Raw genomic sequence first — 15,961 nt, 5'->3', positions numbered from 1 at the left:
ACGTATTAGGTCATGATAACATTCAGGTTGTGGTTGGACTGTTGCTGTTGACCATGAATGGGAGGTGATACTACATTCTGTGACATATCAGCCCCCTGCCTTGAGAGTTACTGCTTACCACCACACACGTCCATTTATCGAGACAAAAGAGACAACACAGAAGTTGGTTAATAACAGATACAACAACAATGTAGTCTAATGTTTACTGCTTGTAGGAAATGATGTACATTCATGTGTCCACAGACCTTCAGTGCAAAAATGATCAAGGCCATAAAATCACAGACTGATAGACGTAGTTCAGAGAAGATAGGCCAGTTGTGATTTAGTGCTGGAGCACACTTAAATATTATTTCTTTAGATAACTCTGATGCATCTTAAGGAGCTCATCAACATGAAAAGAAATGCTTTAGACTTTTGACTAAAAGGGTGACTCCAATACTTATATTGAATCAAACCCAACTCTGGAAACAGTGAATGCCTTTCCTTATCAGTTGCTCATTTCAAATTTGAATTCATTGTCAGTCTGGAGATAATTTACATTTCTGCTAAACTGATTAACTGCTGTGACAGTTGCTCATTACATGACACAGAATTAGTAGTGAATATAAAGGCACCGAAAACCAGTCTGCTAAGCATGACACGATAAAAATAACAGTTTCAGTCTGAACTTTTGGGTATATTGAACAGAAAGTGTGCTCAAAAAGACATGCAGGCCGAGGTGGAGGAGAGAGGACACTGGGGAAGTAAGGTGGAGTTTCTCCTGGCTGTTGCTGGGAATATCGTCGGCCTGGGTAACGTGTGGAGGTTTCCTTACCTCTGCTACAAAAATGGAGGGGGTAAGCAAACATGATGCTCACTACATGCTTATGTTGAATTTGCAGTTTTGGTGAGTTTTTTTAATTCAGTTATTTTTAAAGTCCTGTGCTACAGGACTTTGTTTATAGTTCACATGACTGAATCCTACAAACTTGATCATTGTGAATGAATTAAACAGATGCAACTTAAATCTTTTCGCTTCACCTGACTGTAAAAAAATGACATTTGTGTAAAAAGTTACCAAGAAGTACAGCTTGATGTTGACTGTGGCTCCCTAAGAAACCAAGGAACCACAGCAGGCGAGCAATGTGTCAAGATAATTGTTCATTTGTCACTGAATGTTAGTTTACAGTCATGATTGTCTGGAGAAAAGGGGCAGTGAATCTGGCATAATCTAAATATGCAGTCTGGCTATGCAAATAAGTTATATATCATCAGTTTTTCTCCAGAATCACGGACTCCACATTTTAAAATGACAAAGCTGAAACCCATGCACACTAGAAACATGTCTTTATTTAGTTTTTTTTATTTTATTTTAACATTTCAAAAAAAGAATCGACCTTTTATATAACTGGAGGTGATGTTCTCAATTTTTTTGTTCTTATCAAGAATAGCTTCAACGATTAGCAGCTACATTTTTGGTTCAGATTATTTTGTTGTCCGGGCAACAGTCCAAAGTCCAAAGCTTCTCAATTCAGAGAGATGCACTTCTGGTTGAGACAATCATCAAAACCTTCTAAATGACTCATCAGTTTATAATCATTCACAAAATATATCTCAAGGTCCACAGTCTCCTCAGTGGGATTAATCAGTTTTTAAAACATGCGCCTTTGTGCAAATCTGGTTGTCGTCTGTTTCAGGGAGATCAGGGAAGAACCCAAGTGCACAGACACATGGCAAGCAGGCAAAAACACACAAGCTTTGATAAAGACACTGATTAAAGTTTAATATGTGAACAAACAAAAGGCAGCTGCTGATGCAAGAATACATAATACAACAATTCAAGTAATCCAACGAAATAAAATCCAGAAATCATGAAGACACACTGGGATGAACAGATGCAGTATACACAACCAACAAAGTAAACAAACAGACGACCTAGCAAATCACATTGCACAGGGTTAAAATTAAACTAAATAGCCCAAGTTTTCCATCAGAAGTGCAGGCAGACAAATGGCACAAAGACGTGGACCACTTGAAGATCAAAAAGCAGGCAGTTAGATGGGTAGGAGTCCAGCAGTGGAGAAAAAAACCTCTATGTAGGCTGAGGATGGGACTGAAAGCAAAGGTGGAGCCCCCCAGAAAGGTGGGGAAAAGACAGAACCCCTCTGGATAACAGGCAGTAGGCAAAGAAGATGGAAGGGACCCTTCTGGAGGCTGGGCTGGAGGCCAGCAGTGAAAGACTTCAGAGATGGGTGAGCCAGATACTGATGGGTCCCAACAGGCAGGGCCCACAGGCTCCTCAGGCTTGGTGTGTGCAGGTAGAACTCAGACACAGGGCAGACTTCAAGTAACTCAGACCAAGGAGCAGAAGAGCAGGTGACTCTGACCAAAGAGAATGGATGTCAGGTGTCTCAGAAACAGTTTTTTTTATCTGACGACTTAGAAATGGACTGAGGAACACTCTCTTTGTCAGCTGTCAGGGCCTGGGCTTGATGTTGGTTGACTCAGGTGCGCACCCCAAAACAGGACAGATGGTGGTGTTCGAGACTTGTGAACAAAAGAAATGGCTGCCAGAACAGACTCAGGAACAGAGGAGGCATCATCCAGAACAGATGAGGGAATAGACAAGACGTTGGTCATCACCTGACACGTGAACAAGCTCAGGAACGGGTGAGATCTTGGCTCAGGTGCGGTGCTGGGGAGACATAGGGCAGGAGGCAGGACACCAGGGCCTTGACTTCCATGATGGTAGGGGCTGGTGAGGTAGACGAGCTGGGCTACAGTAAAATCATCATTCAAAGTAGTTTTGCTGCACCATAACCTTAAACTTTTGTGTTCATGCAGTGAAGCTTCTATTGACTTGTCAGAAATGCAACAAACATCCATATAATGCAAATAACATCCATGTTTCTTTACTCAGAATTGTTCAAGTATGCAATTTTGTGTATTTTGAAAATTTAGGTGCATTCTTGGTGCCATATCTGGTGTTTGTGGTAACCTGTGGTATACCGCTATCCCTGTTAGAGACAACCATGGGCCAGTACACTCAGGAGGGCGCCATCACCTGCTGGAGGAAGCTATGTCCACTGGCCGAGGGTATAGTACACTGTCCAGCAGAGTATAGAAAGTAATGTCACATATTGTACACACAATGGAAAGCTGTAGGAACATTTCTTTACAAAAAAAAATTTAATACATGAACAAACACTGCATTGCCAGCTATTTGCAACAAATACATTCAGATGTAAAATCTAAATCTAGTTTTATATTGTCTGACTTTTTATACTGTTAATTTTGCATGTATTTTTATTTTTCGGATCCTGAGAGTGACTAAGCAGTTCTAGTAGTACAGCAGGTCAGTCGGACTCCTGTGGCTCTGAACAACAGGCAAATTGGGTCCTGGGTAGATAAATATTTGTTTCTAACAGAAACTGTCAAATCTGCCTTGCAGGTATTGGCTATGCAGGGCAGCTGATCCTCCTCTTCATCTGTACAACCTACATTATTATTCTGGCCTGGGCGTTGCTCTACCTCGTGTTCTCCTTCAGCTCCCAGCTCCCCTGGGCCACTTGCAACAACTACTGGAACACAGGTACAATTCAAAGATTATTTCACTGTCTGATGCATTAAGGTTAAACTCAGGTTAAAATAAATGTAGAACTTAGCTACAGAACATTATGCCCTCAGTTCAATAGCTGAGTCTTGCATAAAATTTGACAGATTTAACAGCTGTAACTGTCACCAACATGGCAAAATTACCAACAGAAACCATTGCAAATGTTTAAAAAAGTGTCTGAATCTTCCTTCAATCCTTCTAGATGATTGTGTAGACTTTTCAACAAAAAATGCCAGTATGCCATGGACCAACCAGACCAACTCAACCTCTGCAGCTACAGAATTCTGGGAGTAGGTCTGCACAGATGAAAAAACAAAGCCTCCAAATTATATTTCGCATTCTGAGTTGCTATATAATTTACATTTAATGCAAGTCAAAGCAAATTTTCCTTTTCAATTTAGACGACGTGTTCTGGCTATCTCAGGGGGCATTGAGGACTTAGGCAGCATCAGGTGGGAAGTGCTGTTGTGCCTAATTGCTATGTGGCTCATCTGCTACTTTTGTATCTGGAAAGGTGTCAAATCCACAGGGAAGGTATTTAAATAGATGCCAAAACTGTTTTAAATGATTGCACAGTATAATCAGAAGTGCTTTAGAGGTTTTTCTTTTTCAAGGTGGTGTATTTCACTGCTACCTTCCCCTATGTGATGCTGCTAATTCTTCTGATTCGTGGACTCACTCTTCCTGGTGCACTACAAGGAGTGAAGTTTTATCTTCTGCCTGAACCCTCACGACTCACAGACCCTCAGGTAGGCGCTTAATGATGCGTTTTAACAGTGCAGAGAGCAGGTGGACAAATGTACTCACTGTTGCTGTTGGAACAGGTGTGGATGGAGGCTGGGACTCAGATCTTCTTCTCATATGGTGTTGGTATGGGCGTCTTAACTGTGCTAGGAAGCTACAACAAGTACAATAACAACTGCTATAGGTAAGTACTTTTCTGTCTGTGTCTGGGCTTAATATTTAGATTCAGGGCATTCTGATATGATTGCAGACCATTTCTGATGAAAACCTTATTTTATATCTCGTTAAAATGTCCATACGTTTTTTTTTATGTGCTGGAAAACACATCAACTAAACAAACATAAGCAGTCAATAATATAGTTGATTCTTTCCACCTTTAAACTGCAGAGTAGTAATGACAGTCTCAGAAACTTCAGACTTCCCCAGTTTCCCTGGTTTCACGCATAACAAACCTCAGGAACCAGTCCAAGGTGAGACTTTCTGTATCATTTGTCCTTCAGTGGTCCAATACTACAATGTTACTCCAATATTACAACTTGCCATTGCGTAGCATAGGATAGTTTTCCAGTCTTTGAACAGAGTTAAAGATGAGGTGGTTGTGCTTCAGCTGCCATGAGTGAGGGTGGGTGGATGGTAATAGAGATTAAAACTTTATAGATTTGTACATTCTAGATGCAACAGGAGTGTAGACTCACATCAAAGGAAATTAATTTTTCAGTGAGAAAAATCTATAACTGGGGGCTGCACAGTGACGTAGTGGTTAGCACTTTCGCCTTGCAGCAAGAAGGTCCCTGGTTCGCGTCCCGGCTTTCCCGGGATCTTTCTGCATGGAGTTTGCATGTTCTCCCTGTGCATGCGTGGGTTTTCTCCAGGTACTCCGGCTTCCTCCCACAGTCCAAAAATATGCTGAGGTTAATTGATTATTCTAAATTGCCCGTAGGTGTGAATGTGAGAGTGCTTGTTTTTTTTTTTTTTTTGTCTGCATTTGTTCTCATTGTTTAACTCCACAAAAGGGGAGTCAACATTATATGAGATTGATGCATATTTTAGTCTTGCAACCAAATATTTTAATATTTAGTGCATGTGTGTGACCATCACCGGCCCTCCCTGAAAGCTAAGCAGACCTTCTTTATTAGAATTCCCTATTATGAGCCAGGGAGGGCAGTGCTACACCTCAGTGATGTGTGGGGGAAACAAAGACTGGACAGGACGAACAGGATGAACAGGATGAACAGGGATAGAAAATAACAGGCGTTGCTATTGCAATTAAAGATTGTAAGGTGGTGTGTTATGCCCAACTACTAACTGTCCATCAATAGAAAAAAAAATAAAAATTTGAAAAAAGAAAAGAAAACCAAACCAACACAAAAGAAAAAGAGATTCAATAATAAATGAACAAACGGTACTGAGCACCATAATTGTGTGTGTCTTGATAGTATAGAATAGAATAGAATAGGCCAGAAGAGGATGCTAGTGCAAGAGAGAATGAGTTTAGGGTAGAGACTGGAGAGATTCTCAGCACATTCTGGCGGGACCCATCATTTGCTGAAATGGGACTCGGCAGTAGCTGGCGAGACCTGATCAAACATGCAAGTGTGAAGAACCCCGAAGCCCAGAACAGCAATCACGGCAAGGCAGGGCCAAGCCAACAGGGCACCCCTCCCCCCAGGCAGTAGGAGCCACAGGGCGGCACCCCCAGAGAGCCACCGGGGCCACCGTGAACGACGAGGACCCAGAGAACAAGAGGGAGCAGCTACCGACACCCCCAGCGCGCCCAGACCGACCCAGGCGGCCCGGGGCACGAGGACCCACCCGCCACCCAAACCCCAACCCCGCCCACCCCAGCCCCCACCGAACCCCCCACCCCACCACCCGACCCGCCCACCCCCATCCCCTCTCCCTCCCCCGAGGGGGCCAACGGCCCCACACAGCCAGGAAGCCAGACACAGGGGCCGAGCGGCCCACCGAAGGGGCGGCAACCAGCCCATCACAAGGCAGGCCACCACCGGGAGCCGGCCAGAGGAAATCGGAGCCGGGACCCGATGCGAGTCCAGAGAGTAAAAATGGACAGTGTGGTGGGGCCCGGCGATGCCGACAGGGAGGCACCCCGCATACCCCCCGCACCAGGCCCCAGGCGAGCGCAGTACACCCAGGGCCCCCACCCCCCGCAATGCGCCCTGACAACCCACCGGGACAGAGCCACCACACGCCACCAGCCCGCAGTACAGCCACAGCGCCCACCAAGACGGCCAATCCAGCCCCCGCAGCCCACCAAGAGCCATCGCACCTGCCCGGACCCGTCGGGCACGCAGGAGAACCCCCCCCGACCACAGCCCCCAGGTCCCGGGGACCCCCCAGCCACAGCAACACGGATGATGGTCCACCCCCGCCACCCCATAGCTATAAGGGGGCCGGGTCCCACCAGTGAGGCCATATTAGTGAAATCTCCTCCATTACTCCCTATTAATATGTCTCCCGATCCCAGACTGGAGACATTATCCCTGCACCGTGATAGTGTAACCCTGAGTGTCATGTGGTGCATTAAAAGTGGGGAGGCTGGGCGAGGCGTCCAGGGGGCGGGCCAGAGGACCACAGAGGATGGCTACTCTGCAGCCTACCCTGGCCCAAGTTCCCTGAGCCGTCCCAGACCTACCCCCAAGGTGTGAGTGTGTGTGGTGCATTAAAAAGAAATTAGAGAGCAGGGGAGGCAAGCAAGAGGGTGATGGGGAAGAGACAAGGCCGTAGAGCCCTGCCATCCGCCCCACCACAGAGCCCATCGTTCCTGCCCCCACCTGCTCTCGGGGCCCTAGCTGTTGTGTCCCTATATGTGCCTAAGAGTAACTATATACAGTGATGTGTGAAGTATGTGAAGTGCACAGTAAGAGGCAGTCTGGTGTGGATCCGGCCCATGAGGAGAGAGCAGCGGGGGAGACAGGTAGTAAGACCCCCGGTACTGATGCAGAGGGCCCCCAGAGCCCAGAGGCAAGAGGCCGAGGTGGGCCCACACGAACCCGACTGGCCCGGCCAGCACCGAAACCCCCAGAAGTCGCAGCGCTGGAGCAGCGCCCCGGCAGACGCCGTAGCCCCACCACGGGCCAGCCGCATGCAGCACCCTGCCCCGGAGGGAGGACCAGGCCGCACCACTAGGAAGCAAGGGCCATGAGCCCCCACGCCCGCCCCGGAGCCGGCACGTTCAGGATGCAGGGCACCCACCCCGCAGCACCACCGAGACCCCACCCACCCCACCACACCCAAGGACAGCACCGGGCCCGGACAGAAGCCCCCAGCCAGCAGAAACTTATCTCCAGTGGCGGCACACAGGCAAGTACCAAGGCCTGTGCCCGGATGAGCCAGAGCCACCCCCCCAGAGAGACCACCCGGCCCCCATGCCAGACCCCCAGGCAGCGGAGGGCCCCAGGCCCCCCCAGGGGAGGGAGAGGGACGAGGACGAGCGGCCAGGCAGGAGAGGAGGGAGGAGGAGGGAAGCAGAGCAGGAAGGGACAGGGGAGCGACCGGAGGGCCGACCCACCCCAAACCCCAGGGCCAGCCAGGGCGCCCCAGAAGAGACCAGCCGCCGCCACCCCCAAGGCCCCGGGAGAGCGCACAGACCCAGCAGACCCAGGGCTCAAAGGGAGAGACACCGGGGACACCCACCCCCAGGCAGAGGGGCCCGAGCCACGCTGGCCCCGCAGAGCCAGAGAGCGACCCCAAGAGCAATAGGAAAAGGACACCACTAGTGCATGCACACGGCCTTGAAGTCCACGGTGCCATCCTACTTAAAAAGGTAGAGGGTTAATAAACTGAAATAAAGCAGACAGAAGTCAGATCATACACACAGACAGAATAATAATTACAATTTTATGAGGGAAGTGGCATACGCCCACATACAAGCGGAGGCTATAGATTAATATTTATTGATTTAATAAATGGAGACCATTTTTCTTTGAAGGAATCCAATTGGTTTTTTCTGATAGCAGATATTCTCTCAAGTGAAATGTGTTCTGTGAGGAGGTTCAGCCAATGGATGATGTTGAGGGCTTTCTTATCTTTCCAGTTAACTAAAATAGTTTTTTTGGCAATGGCGATAGCTGCAAGTGTGGGTTGGATATGAATGTCTGGAAGGGCTGTTTGCGTTAGATCACCAATTAGGCAAACGGTCGGGGAATGTGGAATCCCGCAGTCCAAAATATTGGAGAGTTTCTGTGTGATTGTTACCCAGAATTGATAGACGGGTGTACAAAGCCACAGAGCGTGAAAGTAAGTGTCCGTCATGTTTTGGGTGCATTGCGTACATGTGTCTGAGCGTGAGAAGCCCATTTTATACAGTTTATATTGTGTTATATGTGTTCTGTGAAGCACCTTAAATTGGATCAATTGTAAGTTGGTGTTTTTAGTCATTTTAAATGTGTTTTCACAGATTTGGGTCCAAAAATCAGAGTCAAAAGATTTGGATACGTCTTTTTCCCATTTTTGAGTTGGTAGGTGTATAGAGTGTGTCTTTGAGAGTAAACTATAAATTTTTGAGAGATTCTTCTTATTTCTTGGAGAGAGTTTCACAATGTAGTCGACAAATTCAGGTGGCTGTAAATCCGTTGGCTGTAAAGTAGTCTGAAGGGATGGAATTCTACTTGTAATCGTCTTCTTTACCTGTAGGTACTGAAGAAAATTTCCATTTCTTATTTCAAATGTTTGGAATAAGTTTATATATGTCCTAAATGTGTTATCATCCAGAAGGTGATGGAGGTGAGTGACTCCTCTCTCTGCCCATGTGCTGAAATAAAGAGCTATTTTGTTGTTTGCAAAATCAGGGTTGTGCCAGATTGGGGAGAGTATACTGGGTTTTAATTGAGAGCCTGTGATTTCCAGTGCTTTCCACCAAGCAGACAAGGTGGAAGCAATCATAGGGTTCTTGAAGCAGGAGTGATGTTTAAGAGCAGAAGAGATAAAGGGAAGGTCAGAGATTTTGATCTGGTTACAATCTAACTGTTCTAGTTCTAGCCAGGAGTTATATTCTTCATGTGGATGTATCCATTTGGTGAGATATTGTATTTGGTTGGATAAATAATAATACATGAAGTTGGGAGCCTCCAGTCCCCCTTCGGATTTATTCTTCTGGAGGGTAGTCAAACTGATTTTAGCCTTTTTATTCTTTGAGTAGAATTTACCAATAGCGGAGTCTAACGATTGGAACCACTTTGATGTGGGTTTAAATGGAATCATGGAGAAAAGATAGTTGATTTTAGGTAATATTTTCATTTTGACTGTAGCTATTCGTCCCAAAAGGGAGATGGGGAGGTTGTTCCAACGCCTCAGATCATCACAGACTTTGTCCAAAAGTGGAGTGAAGTTCAGGTGAACTAATTCTGAGAGTTTGGAGGAAATATTTATGCCCAGATATCTGATGTTGCCAGTAGGAAAAGAATAATGCGAGTTTTGGGCTGCGGGCTTCCACGAGTTTTCTGTTAAAGGTAATATAATTGATTTTGACCAGTTGACGGAGTAGTCTGAAAGACGTGAGAAGGTTGTGATGAGGTTAAATACTTCCTTTACTGAAGTTTTGGGTTCTTGTAGATAAAGTAAAATGTCATCTGCGTATAGGTTAATTTTATGTTCAGACTCCAGAGCGCAGATACCTTTGATATCGGTGTTCTGACGTACAGCTGTTGCTAATGGTTCGATAAAGATCGCAAACAATAAGGGAGAGAGTGGGCATCCCTGTCTTGTTCCCCTTTGCAGACTGAAGCTTTGTGAAGTGATCCCATTAGTGGTGACTGTAGCCTTGGGTGAGTTGTACAGAGCTGATACCCACTGGATAAATGATTCTCCGAAACCAAATTTGTGGAGCACAGCAAAGAGAAAGGACCAATTAACTTTGTCAAAGGCTTTGAGAGTGCTTGTTTGTCTCTGTATGTAGCCCTGCGACAGACTGGCGACCTGTCTAGGGTGTCCCCTGCCTTCGCCCGAGTCAGCTGGGATAGACTCCAGCCCCCCCCCCCGACCGTAGTGAGGATTAAGCGGTGTATAGATAATGGATGGATGGATGGAAAAATCTATAACTCTCTGTTTGACACTAACTGGAAAAAAGATACAGCGATGTTGTGATGGTGGTTCACAAGACATCTGATGTATAACAGAATCCTATAAATTATTTTGTTACAAATGGTGGTGTTGGGTAGATAGATGATTTTTAAAGTACATAACTTCAAAATACATAAAGACAAAATAAATAATGACAGATCAAATTGAAATATCATTAATAATATTAATATGGCACAGCTGACCCCACAAGAGAGATCCATCTGTCGCAGTTCTAAAGAATAACTCTGCCGTGGAAAACTGGGCCGTTACATTGCCTCCCACCCTACTTGTCCAGCAAAAGAAGGGGCCCAGAATAACAAGGGGAACACTGGTAAGCCCAACAGCTGTTCACTCTCCCTAGTGTCTGCAACTCACTGCCTCCCTCTGCTGGTCGGATCACTCACTCCCTTCTAGAGCAGGGGAAAGTTTCATGAACAACAGTTTAGCCACTCAGCTTCAGATCTCCACGGAGCCACTGTCATTATCTCTGGACGCCAGAGCTTTAAACAGGCTCAGTCAAGCTCAAGTCAGTCACAAAATCGTTTACCCTTGTCCTAGCCACAAGTACTTGGCCATCTCTGGACTAAAAGACACAATCCCCACATCAACTGGTCCCTGGAAAATATCCTCACCTGAGTCCCCGCTGTCATGCCTATTGTCCATGGATGTGTATGGAGCTCCCAAAGTTTATCACAGCCTGGCTGCAGTGTTCAGCAAAGACCATGCCCTGACCCTTCTGCACTGTCCCTTCGACTGGGCAATTGAATTCCTTCCTGGAGTCCCTCTGCCTAGCAGCTGACTCTACAACCTGTCCAAAGCCTGAGAGTGCTGCCCTGGAGACCCACAACCAGGAGTCCCTTGCAACTGGTGTCATCTGTCCCTCGTCATCCCTGGTGGAAGGAGGATACTTTTTCATTGACAAGACGGATGGTTCACTTCATACCTGCATCGACTTCAGAGGCCTTAATAACATCATGGTAAAGAACAAATATCATCTCTAACTAATCAGCTCTGCTTTCACCCACTTGCATGGCACCACCATCTTTTCCAAAATGGACCTCTGTAATGCACACCACCTGATTTGGATCAAAGAAGTAGATGAATGGCCTTCCATAACCCACTGGGACATTTTGAATATCTAGTGAGGCCTTCCGGACTCACTATCGCCCTTGCTGTCTTCCAGAACCTGATAAATGACATCCTCCATGATATGATCAATCGTTTCGTCACATGTACCTGGATGACATCCTGATTTTCTTTTGCAAACCCAAAGAACATGTCTCTCAGCTATTGGAGAGGCTTCTGAATTGCTTGTCAAAGCATATAAATGTGGATTTCACACTCCAACAGTCTCCTTCCTGGGCCACATCATTGCCAGAGGTGAAATGAGGATAGATCTGGTCAAGTCTCAACCAGATAATTGCAAGCATTTGCAAAATTTCCTTGGGTTTGCAAACTTTGACCAATGGTTCATCCAGGACTATAGTGAGATTGCCGCACTGTTGACTGCCCTGACCTCCGCCTCCAAACCCTTTCAATAGACCCCAAGAGTCCAACGAAAGGGTTTAAGGCCTTGCTGGTCTTTCAAGAGCTGAGCTGCACTGTCTTCTCCTGTAGACTTTATCGTGCTTTTATCTGTACTGCTAAAATTGAGTTGTAGTTTCCTGAAAGCTCCATGTCAGTCCTATTTGTTTGTCCACTTCAGTTGCTGCGGTTATTTCTGGTTCCTCTCCCAGTCTAGTGTTACTTGCGTAGTTCTCAGTTTCCCCTCCAGAGGTCACTATTGTTTTACTTGTGTCTCTTCCTATAGTTATTCTCCACTTCCATTTAGTCATCCCCTTGTATCTCAACCGCTCTATCCCTCCTTCCTTCTCTCATCCCGCTCTCCCAGTTCCCTGCACTATTATGTGGTAATTGTAGTTTTTGTAAAATAAACTCTTTAAACTTTCACACTGGTCTGTAGTGTTTCCTGTCTGTGCTTGGGTCTTTGATGCTCCATGACAGCTTGTGTAATTCATTTGGAACAGGAGAGACAAAACACACAGATATTTTTTTTTAAAGTTAACAATGAATAATGTCCTGATATTGTGACAGCCCTAGTTCTCATGCACTTTTTCTGATAGATGTACCAGAAAATCTGAATGACACAATGTCATATTAAACTTGTATTGCTCGCATTACTAAATCAAAGACTGTTTTCTGTGTTTTCATGTTTTGCAGAGACTGTCTGTTGGTGTGTTTGCTCAACAGCTCTACCAGTTTCGTAGCTGGGTTTGCAGTCTTCTCGGTGCTTGGATTCATGGCTCATGAGCAGGGCGTTCCCATTGCTGAGGTGGCAGAGTCAGGTATAGATTCAGAGATATTCAGAAACATGGGAAGTGGTCTTCCTGGATCCAATGTTACAGAACTTCTGGCAACGTGTTATAGATGGTCACAATTACAGAAGTAAAGGAAGGGGAAGGTTTTCAAATTTCAGACAAAAACTGATCTTTCAAGTTAAGGTGTACATTTCCAATGCTTTAAGAATTTTAGGGGAAATTTTAGGGGGCTGCTTTTACTTAACAAAAGGTCTAACTACTTCAATCATCTGTAATTGTAAATAACGAGATGCAAAAATCAAAAACATTTTTTTAATCTGCTGTCATCTTGTGAACACTCAAAGACATAATAAGCACAGATCATTCTGCCCTGAGCCAATGTGAGCATATATAGCTGTTTACATTGTATGCATTCCTGCTGCTGTGTGTAAAATTACGATTACTATCCCTCCCACCTCAGTTGCTGATGCTTCTAACAACTTCAGAGGAGTGATGGGTGTCTTAGTGACTTTTCTCATGAGTCTCTTTCTTGCACACTCATTCAGTTTTTGAAGATGGCCTGCTCTAGACTGATTTATGCATGTGCCATATTCCTTCCATTTCATATTGATGGAGTTAACTGTACTCCAGGCATATTCAGTGACTTGGGATTCTTTTTTTTGTATTTCACCTGACTTGTGCTTTTCAATAACATTTAACACTGAGTTGCTTGGAATGTTCTTTTGTCTACATCATTTTGCTATAGTCGGGAGTACTGTTTCACCACTGGTTGGACCTTCCAGATACAGGTGTCTTTATACTGCAATCATTCTAATGTTGTTTTCCAGGTCCAGGCTTGGCGTTCATTGCTTATCCTCAGGCTGTAGCCATGATGCCTCTGCCTCAACTGTGGTCCATCTGTTTCTTTGTCATGCTCATTCTCTTGGGTTTGGACACACAAGTAAGATACATTTGTCAAAGGATTCTTTTTTGAAAGATGGAATTTATATTTGGAAAATGCACTTCTTCATCTTTTGTTTTGTCCATTCACTGTACAGTTTGTCACCATGGAGGTGGTGATGACGTCTATCACTGATATGTTTCCCAAAGTTATGCGCAGGGCAGGCCGATGGGAGAAGTCACTCGTCCTCTTCTGCCTAATATGCTTCTTCTGTCAGTTTGTCATGATTACCCAAGTCAGTATTTAATTTTATGAATGTCATTTTAACATTCAATTTTTATTAGTCCAAAATGGGAGTGTATTGCTGCAAAAAATAGTTTTAATATGAATTTTTTTTAAATTACTGTAACATAGACACAACATTTGACCTCAAATAGGCTTCTATATTTGAAGAATGAAAATAAACTTATTAACCCTTTGATGCACAGTCTGGGTCTGGAGATACCCATTTTCCATTGGATTTGGGTCACTTTTGACCAATGTTGCACATCAAAGGGTTAAATAAATATCCCTGCTGTTGTCCCTAGGGAGGGATGTATGTGTTCCAGGTGATGGACTACTATGCTTGTAATGGAGTCTGCATCCTGTTTATCGGTGTATTTGAAACACTGGCACTGGGATGGATATTTGGTAAATATGGTGTTTTTAAAGGAGTATTTCATCTATTTTTATATACCATTAGTGTTTATTCTATATTTTCTTGTAAATGTTTCCACAGGCATGTGGGTTTATCTGATTATTTTAAACTGTTTATCAAATCTTGTATCTCCTATCAAGGGGCAGATTGGTTGTACGGCATCATTAAGGACATGACAGGGGTAAACGCCAACCCTTTTTTCAAAATCTGCTGGCTCTACCTCACACCGATAGTCTCACTGGTGAGACAGGCTTTCTGTGTCTCAGTGTTATGATGCCTTCATAATCAGAATCCCAAACAGCTAAAGACATTACCTGTAGTAGACAACATATCAACACATCAAGTTGCAGTCACAATCTAACTAAGAAACCAACCTCCTTTTTTCAGGGGGTTTTTATATGTTCTTTAATTAAGTACCAGCCTCTGACGTTTAATCGCTGGTACGTGTACCCAGACTGGGCATATGTGTTGGGATGGATGATGACTCTCTCCTCCATTCAGCTTGTGCCTGCATGTGCACTGTATAAGCTGATCACTGGGACTGGGACTCTCAAACAGGTGGGACAACTATTTGACAGATTATTATGGTAACAAACTACAGAAATTACATTGTGTGTGTGTCTTATATAATGACACGTAAACGAGGTGTAATCTTAATCACAGCTTTCTAAGGGACAGGTTTCATAACTACTTGGTCATTTAGACATGATCAGAATATATGCAACATTTCCAATATAACTGGACATGAGTGGACTTCCACTCCATGGTCCACAGTAAGCTTATGAAGTTAGAAAATCGAAGTTTAAAAAAATCAGCTTATATACTTCACAGTCACCTTCCTCTTAAAATACATGGGATATGAGTATGTGCCAGTTACAAGCAAGAGGAGTGTCCATCTGTAAATTTTATCACCAAACCTGTATATTCTTTCGACATTAAAAGAAATTTGGACCAGTGACCATCTAGATGAGTTGTAGCTTTAAGGAATAATATTCTAATTATGTAGGAGAGAGGTCCTTGAGACAACTGGAAGTCTCAACGTCACCTGAGTGTGTTTTTTTCAGAGTACAATCTACAGCATTTTTAGTTGCTTTTTAACTTTTGCTGGCAACTATTAGTGAATATTTTCTCGTCTCTTCTAGCGTTTTCATCACCTGTGCCAGCCTGACCTGAAATACGTACCAACCCAAAAGCAGCAGGGGGACAACAGTTTACTACCAGCTGATATGAATGAACAGAACGATCACCTGACACTCACCTCTTGAACAACTGCATTTTTGTTTCCAACAACTACTGACTGTAAAATAATTTTCTCTGCTTTTTAAACATCCTTTAAAATCCAAAGACATGTCTGTTTATTTTTGTTTCATACTGATCATGGATACTAAACTTGTAAAGAAAAATTCAAACAGCTTTTTCCTTTTATGGTCCCTGAATGTAACTGATCCACTTGACTGTTGATTGTATAATTAAACCTCAAAGCTCTACTTGTTATCTTTCCATTCATTATCTTTTTTTTGTCCATATGCATTGAAAATAGTATGCTATTTTCTAAAGCAGGAAAATAATACACTGTTACAAACTATAGACAACTGAGAGATGGGGTTTGTAAATTGTGCAGGATTTTCAGGTTGGGGTAGCTGCCAGGC

At 44.3% G+C, this 15,961-nt stretch overlaps 1 protein-coding gene across 6 annotated transcripts; it reads left to right on the top strand.

Moving 5' to 3' along the window:
* Nucleotides 1-21: 21 nt before the first annotated feature.
* On the top strand, nucleotides 22-15,799 carry LOC111589118 (sodium- and chloride-dependent GABA transporter 2-like). 6 transcript variants are annotated; one of them, XM_055012012.1, is made up of 14 exons: nucleotides 22-836; nucleotides 2,941-3,075; nucleotides 3,431-3,571; nucleotides 3,798-3,885; nucleotides 3,997-4,129; nucleotides 4,210-4,344; nucleotides 4,420-4,523; nucleotides 12,638-12,762; nucleotides 13,563-13,675; nucleotides 13,773-13,910; nucleotides 14,203-14,305; nucleotides 14,453-14,553; nucleotides 14,700-14,870; nucleotides 15,455-15,799. In XM_055012012.1, the coding sequence occupies exons 1-14, from the start codon at nucleotides 707-709 to the stop codon at nucleotides 15,575-15,577; spliced, it is 1,740 nt and encodes a 579-aa protein (XP_054867987.1). In that variant the 5' UTR covers nucleotides 22-706; the 3' UTR covers nucleotides 15,578-15,799. The 6 variants fall into 6 exon arrangements, with proteins under 6 accessions (XP_054867987.1, XP_054867985.1, XP_054867984.1 ...); XM_055012010.1 differs by having other exon boundaries at nucleotides 3,004-3,075; nucleotides 14,203-14,553; XM_055012009.1 differs by having other exon boundaries at nucleotides 3,810-3,885; nucleotides 14,203-14,553.
* Nucleotides 15,800-15,961: the final 162 nt, after the last annotated feature.

This window comes from Amphiprion ocellaris, chromosome 7 (assembly GCF_022539595.1).
Source record: "Amphiprion ocellaris isolate individual 3 ecotype Okinawa chromosome 7, ASM2253959v1, whole genome shotgun sequence".
Taxonomy (NCBI): domain Eukaryota; kingdom Metazoa; phylum Chordata; class Actinopteri; family Pomacentridae; genus Amphiprion; species Amphiprion ocellaris.
The sequence above is the reverse complement of the archived record's forward strand: the minus strand, read 5'-3'. Positions and strand labels throughout refer to the sequence as shown.

What these genes read in the sequence shown, in the direction of transcription:
- LOC111589118 (XM_055012008.1), top strand. Translation starts at nt 707, where the DNA reads ATGCAGGCCGAGGTGGAGGAGAGAGGACACTGGGGAAGTAAGGTGGAG. An exon ending in CAACAACTACTGGAACACAG is followed by an intron (nt 3,572 to 3,797) that starts GTACAATTCAAA and finishes CAATCCTTCTAG; the next exon opens with ATGATTGTGTAGACTTTTCA. An exon ending in TCACACCGATAGTCTCACTG is followed by an intron (nt 14,554 to 14,699) that starts GTGAGACAGGCT and finishes TCCTTTTTTCAG; the next exon opens with GGGGTTTTTATATGTTCTTT.